The sequence below is a fragment of the Dermochelys coriacea genome, chromosome 7 (genome assembly GCF_009764565.3).
Source record: "Dermochelys coriacea isolate rDerCor1 chromosome 7, rDerCor1.pri.v4, whole genome shotgun sequence".
Lineage (NCBI taxonomy): Eukaryota > Metazoa > Chordata > Testudines > Dermochelyidae > Dermochelys > Dermochelys coriacea.
The window spans coordinates 74,509,570-74,522,694 of NC_050074.1; the positions used below are offsets into that span (position 1 = coordinate 74,509,570).

At 38.3% G+C, this 13,125-nt stretch overlaps 1 protein-coding gene across 6 annotated transcripts in view; it reads left to right on the forward strand.

Moving 5' to 3' along the window:
• GRID1 (glutamate ionotropic receptor delta type subunit 1) overlaps positions 1 to 13,125 on the forward strand; it is an 857,119-nt gene that overhangs the window by 755,781 nt on the left and 88,213 nt on the right. For 5 of the 6 annotated variants that reach the window (XM_038411443.2, XM_043519481.1, XM_038411446.2 and 2 more), the window contains 2 exons: positions 10,606 to 10,707; positions 12,270 to 12,467. In XM_038411443.2, coding sequence (XP_038267371.1) covers positions 10,606 to 10,707; positions 12,270 to 12,467 — 300 coding nt within the window. The remainder of the gene's footprint in view (positions 1 to 10,605; positions 10,708 to 12,269; positions 12,468 to 13,125) is intronic. The other variant, XM_043519478.1, reaches the window with a different exon arrangement.

Sequence of the window (13,125 nt, forward strand, 5' to 3'; positions counted from 1 at the left end):
AGAGGCTTCTTGAGAATCTCAAAAAATTAGAGTTAAAAATCTCTATTAGAACACCAGACCTTCCCCAGGACAATAGTGATTGCGTCTTATAATATGTTTTCTAATGACATTTCTGTTATTTTTTTAAATGCAATGAGAGCACCATTCCATACTCTAAATGATTTTAGTATGAAAGAGATTTTTCTAATACTAATCCACAAATTGTCTTTACTTAGTTTCATTCCTTTATACCAGATTTTAGCTGTTTGCACCACCCTAAAACATTTCTCTCCATCCTTGGTGTTCGCAACCTACAAATATACTGCTTTGCACTATGATCCATTCTGATCCCACAATGAAGCTGCACTAGGCTGGATCAGTACTTGAATGAAAGATCTCCTAGGAATATCTATGTGATGGCGATTCAGTGGGTGGTACTCTTCTGTCTGTGCCCATATTGAACCAACTCCCTTGCATGGTTTGTGGGCCTGATGTTGCTAGAAGTGTTGTCTTTCAGATGAGATGTAGAATCTGAGTCCTGCCATTTGCTGTGTGCTTTTCAAAAGAATAGGAGTTTATATCTATGTTTCCTGACCAAATTCCAACTCAAGTAATTACATTTTACCTATTTAAATCTCTCCTTCATCTTCACTTGAATATGATATCCTTCTTTACTTCCTGTCTTAGACTCTTATCTAGCAAACATTAATGCACACCCTTAACTTTACAGCTGAGTAATCCTATAGTCTTCAGTAGTACTAGTCGTGTGTTTAAATGAAGAATATACAAAACGTTTGCAGGATCGAGACCTTAAACTGTTGCTGTATATTGTTACATGTCCCATCCCACAAAGTTTGCATTTCAGCACTGCTGAATTGATCTTTCTATGTTCTTTTCTTATCTCAAAGTCTGTAGCGAGGCTTAATGAGATTTTTTGTTTTTTGCAAACTGCACATGTTTTGGATCCTCATAAGAAAGATGTTATATAGATTCAAAGTAGTAATAGTCATTATTATTTTATGGTATTTATATATTTCCTGCATGTCTTAGGGTATGTCTACACTGCAGCTGGAGATGTAATTTTCGCTTAGGTAGTTGTATGTATGCTAGCTTTGATTGAGCTAGCATGCTAACAATAACTGTGTAGCCATGGCAGTGCAGGCAGCATGATGGACTTAGCTGCCCAGCTTCATAGCTAGGGTGTCAGATAAGCCCATGAAGCTGCATCAACACTGCTATTTTTAACATTCTAGTTTCATCATAGCTAGCGCATGTACATCCACATGAGCTGGAAATTATACCTCCGGCTTCAGTGTAGCCATACCGTTAGTTGTTCTTAGCCTAGCAATACCTGTTTAGTACCTTTAATCATTTTGGATAAGCCAGTTCCATCAGCCCTCTAATAATTTTTTTTGCTCTCCTTTGAACTCTGTCCAATATTTCTACCTCTTCCTGCTATTGATTTTCCCAGAACTAAACACAATATTATCAGTGTGGCCTCACCACAGTTACTTATAGAGAGGGACTGTCTCCCGGGCAATTTGCCATGTGCTGCCTCTACTTATGCAGCCCAAAATCACACTGGCAATATTGCAGCCCTATCACATTGCAAACTCTTCACTCATTTGCTGTCCAGTTTTACCCCAATACATCTCTTTGACATTTGTTGCCAGGTTTCTCCTTCCACTTGCATATACGTGTGTTAGATTCTTTTTCCCCAGAGGTATTAGCTTGTATTTTTCCAAGACAAATTATTTCATGCCCATATTTCTAACTGCTCCTTCTCTCTTCAAATTACTTTTCTATCCTCACTCGTGTTTGCAATACCTTGTAATTTGGTGATATCGGCACATTTTAGTAGTGTGCTATTTCTTCCCTGTTCCAAATATTTAATAATGCTGTTAAATAAGACTAAATCTGAACACTGACCCCTGAAGCATCCACTAGAGACCTCCTTTCAACTTGATACATCACTCTTGATTGTTCCCCTTTACTGTGATTCATCAGGTAGTTTGTAAGCCATGTGGTATTGTCTTTCCCCAGGAAATTAATTCAAATGGTGCAAGGTAAGATTTCAGGAGATACCGACTTAAGTACACTACTTACATTTAGATACTGGTATTGTATGTCATCTTCTTTCCTGTTAACTACTAATTTTGCAATTCTATCAAAAAAGCAATCAAGTTTGTCTAGAATGCTTTGTTCATTATAAAGTTATGCTGCTTAATGCTCATGCTTCAATTATTCTCTAGAAATGTTTTATTAACATTTATATAGCACCATAAATTTGCACAGTATTTTAAAACAGAATAAGCTACATTTTTTCCCCTGAAGAATTCATACTCTAAGGGCCCATTTACACTGCAATAACAGTGCTAGCATACATCATTCTCTTGGACAATAACACAGTGCTCTCTGTCAGATACGTTACAGAATTGTGGCTGGGAACCAAGCACTAGCATGGCAGTTCCTGTATAGTACTCCCTTCCTTAGTCCTCAATTTTTCCCTGCAGAAGTTGCTCTGCAAGAGCAACTCACTGCCTCTAAAGGGCTTACTTGGAAAAGATATGGCAGCCAGAATCAGCAAAAACCACTGGAGTGGCAGAGAACTCATGCATGATTTCTCTTCCCTGCTCTGAGGATTTACTGAATGGCTGAGCAATTTTTTTTGCAGGCCCCTTGCCATGCCAAGTGGACTGTCTTGTGGATCAACAAGACTGAAACAAAGTTTTCCTCCATGGGATTCAATGGCCTGCATATCCCACATTCATTGCAACAGGAACTGTAACTTGGGTTTCTCAGATGAGTGCCCTAATCACTGGGCTATGGGGTACTCTGGATGACTTGCTCACCGGAGATGTGGTAGCTGAAGTTTCTGGGATCAATTTCCTGCTCCACATCAGGCAGAATGAGAAGCTGAAGGGTGGATCACCCGCATCTTGCAAGAGTGCTCTGACGATTGGACTGGGCTATCTTTTGTGAAGAAGGGACAACCTGTCTGAGGCCCCTGACTCCGGAAGAGCGTTCACTGATGTGAATCCCAAGCAGAGGGAGGTGACTCTTGTTAGGTGACTGACACTCTCTGAGGAGTGGGGCTTAGGTCATACGCCTATCCTTAGCATTTTGTATTGGTTAGTTTAAACAGCTCCTTCTCAGCTTGTATCCTTTTGTGAGTCCCATTCTTAGGCTCCCAGTGCTCCCCACACATTGTATAGGGAACCTCGATATCTAGGTCAGGGTTGTGAATTCCATTAGGTGGCAGAGAGCCTAAAAGCTAGGCCTTGCAATGCAGAGTCTAAATCCCATGGATGGATCTAACCCTGCATGCTTATCTTTAGGTGCCTAAATATCTTAGAAAATCCAGCTCTTAGAGTTTGTAGCATGAGTCTCCACAGTTTGAACCAAAAGAGCCAGGCTCTGTAGCTGACATCTGTAACAGACTCATACCTTTTGTGCATTGGGTGCATAGAGAGGATGCACAGTATATGCTGACCAGTGGGTTATATATCTGTTCCATCCTATGTTGAAATCATATATCTCACAGTGAATGAAACTAACCATCACTATTATTGTTGTGTTCTTAATTAGCTTCTCTCTATTTGTATCACATGACTTCTCTTCTGATTGAGTTTTCTGCTTTCTGGATCATAAAATTGTCCTTCACGTAGTCTAAGAACTGCTTTGAGGTGTTCTTTTCTGTTTGCTTGGGCAGTGAGAGTCCCCTATTAGTATGGTTTCTTACTGCTCAAGCACCTCAGGAGCTGATCCGGGAATTCTTGGTTCTTGCTGTCTTCCAGTCCTGTTAATCAGTGGCAGAGGTGCACTGTGTTTCTCCTTTACTTCATTTCTCATGGAATTCTCAACCAAATTATCCCAGTCCCAAACTTGCCATTGTCAGATTTTACCTCATGGAGGCTTTTGACCATATAATGCCCACCTTCTACCTCTCCTTTCTTGTTACAGTATCTGTCTTAAACTGATTATACCCATCCATTGAATACTGACATTCCAATTATGTGGATGTTCAGAAACAGGCTACATCTTTAACACAAAAATATAGTAAAATGAAATCAGTATATAATAATATTTAAAGTAAATCTGTTGCAACATGAGCAGGTGGTGTTACACAGTAACACTATATGGGATGAGCTCACTTGTCAAGTCTTATCTAGTATCCTGTCTCTGACAATGACCAGTACCAGATGCTTGGGAGGAAGACACAAGAAACCTCCCAAATGATCTGTTTAACTTGACTGTACAATAAATGAATGGCAATGTTAACCAGAGTGGTCCAACATGTAATTAAATTAATTTAGCACAAGAAGATTTTTAAAAAATTCTGATACCTATTCCTTTGCCACAAAATACAAAAATGTATTGTATTGGAATTGCAATAGGCCTAGGAGTTCATTTCAGATAACTTTAATCAGGTTGACTGGGGATAGGATGGACCAGTTTATCTGTCTCCATGCTTGGACTGAGCTTCCACATTTCTAGGAAACATAGTTTGCATTGAACTAGAGGTCCATGTCTCATGCTCTGAGAAATGACTGCCTGACGCACATTCCTCTCTTTTGCTTTCTCCCTAGTGCTAAAAGTCCAAAAATGTCTTTATGCTACAAAGAAATTCCCAAGCAAGATTTTGCTATTTCTCGGCGGGATTGAAGATCTATGTTTTTGGTTAATGTAGGCCCCTTCAAGCAATTAATGTGCTTCTGCTAAAAATGATAATGTTTTATTTGCTAAGGGACCACATTTTCTTTAAAAATAGATTGTGTTAGGTGATGTCATATCTAATAGGAGAGTAAGATGATAGTGGCACAGATTATTTTGACAGTAACTACTGTAGCCTAAATTTAAATTAATATAGATGTGGGTGGGCTTAGTTACTGATTTGGTATAAATATAAATATTCACTTTTTATGTCACTTTCAGTTTTTCAGCTATATTTGCTTGATAGGTGAAAGGGAAAATTTTCATCTTTTAGTAGAAAAGATAAAATACATATTTTTCCACTTATATCTGTTAATTTAAGGATCTGGTACATTGAAATGTAACTGATTATTATAGACATTTATTTCTACATGCACTTGTTTACATGAGGTTTATTAAATGTTTACTGTCTAATTGTCAGTAGTATGTCTGCATTTTTTCACTGAAATGGCTGTGGATTTAATTATAAATGGCTTACTGAACATAGCTGTACAACTTATATTAAAGTACTGCTCTTAAAGAAAATGCATTTGCAATGACAGTTGATGCATAAGCAAATGGTTATAAAAGCATATTACTAGTTATGGATAATGTATGTCTTTGCTACTATATGCTGTCTATCATATAAGACATAATGTACTTATAACCTATGTATAATCTGTGCAAACATTACTTATGTGACTTAACATTATTATTATGAGCAGTCTCATTGGCTGAGATTCTGTTCTTACTCAACAATTTTACATCAATGTAACTCCATTGACTTCAGTGGAGTTATTTCAGATCTCCTCTGGTGTGAAAGCACAATTAGACCTACTAACTTGAATGGGACAATTACATGAGTAAGGCTGTGAGAGATCAGGAACTATACTAACATAGGTTTCAGAGTAGCAGCCATGTTAGTCTGTATCCATAAAAAGAAAAGGAGTATTTGTGGCGCCTTAGAGACTAACAAATTTATTAGAGCATAAGCTTTCGTGACCTACAGCTCACTTCATCGGATGCATACAGTGGAAAATATAGTGTAAAGGGTCTGATCCTATAAGCTGCTAAAAGGCCCTGCAATGTGCTGGGTGCCTTCCACTTCTCCTAAGTGGGAGATCAAATTGCTCAGGACCTCTCAGGAGGCACTGACATGTTGTGTGCTTGGATTCCATGTGCTTCCATCAATAAATAAGGAGCCAGATCCTGCTAGTTGCCAATGGGAGATACACACACACACAAGATGAGCCAGACGACACCCTATGTTAATATAAAAAGAAAAGGAGTACTTGTGGCACCTTAGAGACTAACAGATTTATTAGAGCATAAGCTTTCGTGAGCTACAGCTCACTTCATCAGATGCATTCAGTGGAAAATATAGTGGGGAGTTTTTATATACACAGAGAACATGAAACAATAGGTGTTACCATACAGACTGTAACAAGAGCTCAACTTTCCTGATCACTCTTGTTACAGCCTGTATGGTAACACCCATTGTTTCATGTTCTCTGTGTATATAAATCTCCCCACTGTATTTTCCACTGAATGCATCTGATGAAGTGAGCTGTAGCTCACGAAAGCTTATGCTCTAATAAATCTGTTAGTCTCTAAGGTGCCACAGGTACTCCTTTTCTTTTTATATTAACATAGGGTCCTGTCTGGCCCATCTGGTGTGTGTGTGTGTATCTCCCATTGGCATCTAGCAGGATCTGGCTCCTTATTTATTGATGAAACCACATGGAGTCCTAGCACACAATATGTCAGTGCCTCCTGAGAGGTCCTGAGCAATTTGATCTCCCAGTTAGGAGAAGTGGAAGGCACTCAGCACATTGCAGGGCCTTTTAGCAGCTTATAGGATCAGATCCTTTACAATGTATCATTAACAGTTCATTAGCCAACTAGTAACAATGTTTCATTGTTTTATATGCTGTGTGTGCATGACCATGTGCTGCATGTATGTGCTGTAAAATACAATTACACTTGTTAGTTTCTTGCCAAGATTTTCTCTGCTAAATACAACAAGTATCTGAGAAATATCAGCACCATGCTTTGTGCCAGAATTTCCAGATAAATGATAATTTCATAAGGATTTTGTAGCTGGTTCTCTGGTTTAGGCTTCAGAGATGATTGACCACCTGTTTTATTAAGGGAATGTAGGATTTGTCTGTAATATGGCTATGCCCAATACAAGCCTTAATCAGAAACAAAGCCTACTAGAAGGCTTTAAGCCAAAAGCTTTATTAAAGACACAACCAGGAAACCCAAACCCTGAAATTCAATAACTTGAGAATCAAGAATACCTTGGATTGCTTCAGCAAATATATTTTCCAGAGACCAGTGGTTTATGAAATTTATTCTATGAGTGGCTAATCATCTGAGCAGTTGTTTGTCATAATCAGATTTAGAAGCCATAAATCTCCTATCAATTGATGATTGTGTTGTGCTTCTGGCTTCAGATTCCTGGTAGAAGTACAGCACATTTCTACAAAGAATGAAAACTGTAACTGTCTTATCAAATAGCAGCAGCACTCATTTTGTTTAACAGTGCTGGAAATTAGTTTTTCAGGGGCTGACCTTGACATGTCTGCTGTCAAGAACTGGTGTATATAACTGTAAATTCATTGATCCTATAAACAAAATGCTGTCTACAAGAACAAGTGGAAGTCAAAATTGACACACTTATAAACAAATGAAATGGTCTGAAGCTCAAGGATTCAGAGGAAGAATCCCTTTTGGTAAATCCCTTTTCCTTATGTTCCATTTATCAACCTTATCTGCATCATTTACTTTTTATAGACTGCAAAATTTACCTCTGCATACAAAACAGTGTGCATTTGAGGCTGAAATGAAATAGGGAGAAACCATAAAAATATCTTAGACATATTCCCCTCCTCCCTGAACCTCATCCTATTTAATATATGAGAAGACAGTTTCTCCCCTTTTCCCTTTTAAACTAAAGCAAAGAAATAAATCCTTATTTATGTTGGCATATTTTTCAGCTCCTCTCTGAGAACTCCCAAACTTGGTGAGGAATGTATTTAGATGATATTCAAATGATTCATATCTTAGTCTTCAGATAAAGGCTATTTTTAAAGATGGGGAAGAGAAAAAGGGTGGGAGAAGGAATTGTTTGCTAAGACATTGAAAGAGAAGATGGTAATACAAGGTTGTGTTTTGCTTCCTAGTTTTGAATAAATATCCAGATTCTCAATTGGTACAAATTGGACTTGCTCCTTTTAAGTCAATTAAGTAATGCTGATTTATATTTGTTAGGGATCTGGCCGGTTTTGTTAAATAACAACAACAACAAACAAATAGGAGGTTTCAGAGTAGCAGCCGTGTTAGTCTGTATTCGCAAAAAAGAAAAGGAGTACTTGTGGCACCTTAGAGACTAACAAATTTATTTGAGCATAAGCTTTCGTGAGCTACGGCTCACTTCATCGGATGCATTCGGTGGAAAATACTGTGGGGAGATTTATATACACACACAGAGAACATGAAACAATGGGTTTTATCATACACACTGTACCAATGTACATGGCAGAGGGGCATTGCTGGCACATGATGGCATATATCACATTGGTAGATGCGCAGGTGAACGAGCCTCTGATAGTATGGCTGATGATGTGATTAGGCCCTATGATGGTGTCCCCTGTTCCGGATGGCTTGTAGTCCATCTTTGTGTGGAATTTGGTGTAGAGGGCTTCTACATCCATAGTCTCTGCCGTGTACATTGGTCAAACTGGACAGTCTCTACGTAAAAGAATAAATGGACACAAATCAGACGTCAAAAATTATAACCTTTGAAAAAAACAGTCGGAGAACACTTCAATCTCTCCAGTCACACGATTACAGACCTGAGAGTGGCTATCCTTCAACAAAAAAACTTCAAAAACAGACTCCAACGAGAGACTGCTGAATTGGAATTAATTTGCAAACTGGATACAATTAACTTAGGCTTGAATAGAGACTGGGAGTGGATGAGTCATTACATAAAGTAAAACTATTTCCCCGTGTTATTTCTCCCCCCACCCCACCCCCCACTGTTCCTCAGATGTTCTTGTTAACTGCTGGAAATGGCCCATCTTGATTATCACCACAAAAGGTTTTCCTCCTTCCCCCCCTCCTTCCTGCTGGCAATAGCTCATCTTAAGTGATCACTCTCCTTATGGTGTGTATGATAAAACCCATTGTTTTATGTTCTCTGTGTGTCTATATAAAACTCCCCACTGTATTTTCCACCGAATGCATCCGATGAAGTGAGCTGTAGCTCACAAAAGCTTATGCTCAAATAAATTTGCTAGTCTCTAAGGTGAAACAAATAGGAAAAATCCTTATTTAGATTTATTTTGAGAGCAAATATATGACATTAAATTTAAAATTAAACATTCCTGTTAAATTCCACTAGCCATGGCTGTAGGTGTTCGTAGGAGACCATCCTAGTGGAATTACTACTGCACCGAGAGAGTGATATTTCCAAAATGACATAGTGAGAGAGTATTCAAGTTTGGGTCATTGTAGCTTTTGACACCACCTATACCTCCCACCTCTTAGCACTCACAGATGTGTTAAGAGAGAAGTAGCCTAATTCCTGACTTTCCTGTACTGTACCCAGTTTTCATAGGTACGTGAATCTTGTTGTGACGCCCACAACAACTCTAGTGCCCATTTCATTCATATGACCAACCAATCATCAAACTAAGATGGATCTATGAGATTATTATTTTTATGTACTCACTGTATCCAAAGCCCTGGCTGAGGACTTATGTGGTTCCCCGTTATTTGTTGTGTGTTAGTCCAACTTTTGGGGCTGAATGGTAAAATTAAAGTAACAGAAGTAAGTCTCGTAGAACTCTTAACCAGAGGCATTATCAGAAAAATACATTCCCTCTCAGAAAAGCTTTGACTCTTTACAATAAGGATATTCAACTGGAAGAAGCCACATTTTAGAGTTCTATGGCCTATGTTTAATTTCTGAGGGGTATGCTTACAGCTAGCAGCATATACCAGCCTACATATCTCTAAGTCCAGGGCTGATGACAAACACAAGAGATTTGACCTCAATATCACTTATTTCTGTCCAAGAACAAAACAATTTAATGGATTCCATTCTAAGGTAAAAGGAGCAGCCTGCTACGGACTAAGGAGAGAGTATTCACTGTGAAAAATCCAATAGGTCTTTTGAGGCTGACTACCATATTAGACTTCTTGTCAGAAAATGCAATACAATTTAGTTTGATGTGCTGTATCATATTTAATTGAAAACTAATGCATTTAGATATACTGACAAACATAGCATCAATAAATGTTTCAGGGCTGGGGTTAAGCAGGGTGCATATACCAGGTTTATAGCTTATTTTAAAGCTTAGGAGATGTTTGAACTTCAGCAACCATGGCATTTGAGAGAAATTGATGTGATTGTTTTATTAGTGAGAAGTGAGATACTTATTGGTCAGATACAGGGTTGTGCACCAGAGAAAGGAACTGGCATTTGATGAGCAGTGGGGAATGGGTTGAAATATAGGCAGAGAATGAGAACAGAGAGGGAGCAGTGGTGAGACCACAGGTAATCTTGATAGTGATGAGGCAATAGAAAGTTTCCAAAAAGAAAAGTCTTATCAAAGTGACTTTGGTTAAATGATATGACAAGTACTGTAGATAACAAAGCATAGTTATTGTGAGATGTATTGAAGCAAACACATTCAGCCAAAGTACTTGGGCATTTTTATCCTCTTAAATTTCACTCGTCATAATCCAGACACTAATGGGGAGCAAAAATGTCTCATTCTCTCTCCCCCCTGCCCCTTTTACACTCTCCTGTTTTTGAATATAACCATTCAGTCAAAGTGCTGTTAGAGCATTTTAGGTAAATGTTAAAAATGTACATGCCTAATATTGCCTTCATACTCACTGTATTATTTCCATTTGTAGTTGGCAACATGGGACTCTGAAAAAGGACTGAATGGCAGCCTACAAGAACGGCGTCTCGGCAGTGATTTGCAAGGACTGACACTGAAAGTGGTGACTGTCTTGGTATGATCCTATTTGAGTTCAGGAAACAAAATACTCAAAAGAAAAATGATGTGATAGGACATTTGGTTGTTACCCCCACCCCCATAATTTTTCATTAAGTCTTTTAATCCTTTATCGTCTACTTGGGCTGACTAGCTACATAAGCAAGAGAAGAGAGATGGAGGGCTTTTATGGTTTTGTGTGACTTTGCTGATGCTCATTAAAATCAGGGGTTTAGAGAACTGCATACTGAGACTGGGTGCTAGTCTCAAAGAGTCACTCAGGCTGAAATTCACCTCCGTTCAGATGACCAATACAACACCTGTGCACTGCTCAAATGGTGTCCAGCACTTGTACTGGTCCTCTGCACAGGGGTGAATTTCAGCCACAGTGCTCCTTACTCTGACCTGTAACATTTTCCTGTACTGATCCCGTAGATTAATAGATTTTAAGGCCAGTCAGGAGCATTGTGATCATCTATTCTCACCTCCTGCATAATTCAGGCCATAGAATTTCATCAAGCGATTCTTTCATGAAGTCCATAATTGCTTGTTGAGCTAAAGTATATCTTTTAGAAAGACTCCCGGGCTTCCTTGGAGAAGTCTTCTAATCTTGTCACATTATGTGATGGTATAGGGCCACTTCCCACTAGTAACTTAGAAGGTACTAGAGCTCCAGTTAGCTAAAAGCAACATTGGGAATAAATTAGGATTTGAACTTGTTTCCAGAGATAAAAGGGTAGTTCATTAATTTTCTGCTAAATTTTTTTTGGCTTAGCCACTAAGATATACTTTTTAAGGGAGCAGTTACTTTGTAACTACTTAATATGCTGAACATGGTGACCTCATTATGTTTTTCTTCTTTACCAAAACTATATGCCCACACCAGTTCTTCATTATAATAATGTCATCCTCTGGTTGAAAGATACTATAGTTGGCTATGTAAATAATGCACACTTCTTAAGTTACTTATTTTTCTATGTGTATTTTCTCTCTTCTCCTAGATCAAAGTGCATTAGAGAGATTTGGAGAACTGTAGGAGATCATTGGGACAGTTTTCTTTCCATCTGTTTTTATCTTTCTTCCCTCTAGCTGGTAAAGGCAGTGATCATATCTCCCCTCTTTGTGGATGTCAGCACCAGTTTGCAGACATGGCCAACAGCAATGGCTGTAAAATCAGTAGAGCTGGCATTCCCTTGGCAAGTGAGCACACAGTCTGTGTCAGACTGAAACACCATCGCCCTGCAGGATTCCCTATTGCACGATTTCCAAAATGCATTTTGTTAACTCTAAAAGCACTTCAGGGGCCAAACCCTATAAGAACTATTCTTGGATTGTTCATAATGCTAAATAGTAGATACATAATCAAAGGGTTTTCTAGTTATTATTTCAGTGTGTGTCCTGTGTAGATGTTACGTTTGTTACCTTATGAAAAAATATATGTAAAACTACATTATTCTGGGCTGGACAACCTCAGTATTCTAAAAACCAATAATAGCACTGGGTGATGAGAGATAGATCCATTTTTTTAGGCATTTAAAAAAAACTTCTTTAAATATTAGCTTAGATGTTTTTTTTTCTCAGGAAGAGCCTTTTGTGATGGTGGCAGAGAACATACTTGGGCAACCGAAGCGCTATAAAGGATTTTCCATTGATGTCTTGGATGCACTTGCCAAGAATTTGGGCTTCAAGTATGAGATTTATCAATCTCCTGATGGCAAGTATGGACACCAGCTCCATAACAGCTCTTGGAACGGCATGATTGGAGAACTTATTAACAAGGTACAGAGAGCAGAAGAAGAGATCTTCAAGCAGAGTACAGCTAATTTTTTTTAAAGTGTATAATGAAATCCTCCCCAGTAAAATACAAGGGATGAGTCAGAATCAAAACCCCAATTCTAAACATTCCTGAAGTTTGGATCCTGATCTAAACTTATGTGTTTTTGGCCCATCTCCAGAAAACAAAGACTCTAGAGTATATTATTCTGTCAGTGACAGCAAAAGTTACTCCTAATGTCAATGTAAACTATGCTCATGTAACTATAGACTATGCAAATTTACCATATGGGAAATAGATATCAAAATATGTATTCCACTTCCATTCTCATTTGAGGACTTTCTGTTATATCTTTGCCACTAATTCAAAGCTACTACAACTTCATTTCTAACTCTGTTAAACTTCCTTTGGGATAGCTACTTGATAGCAATATGGTTTTATTATGATCAACTATTTGATTCCAATGGATGTATTGTACAGTAACATTTTGAAGAAGAAGAATGGAAAGCTGGTCTCAAGATGATCCAGTCAGATAACAGTTGGAGGGCCAGATTCTTTTTTTAGTTACACTCATGTAAATCAGGAAGAGCACAACTGAACACCACTGAAATAACCAAGAACTGATTATAGCCAAGAATCCCTAGGGGAAATGAAATATGTTTT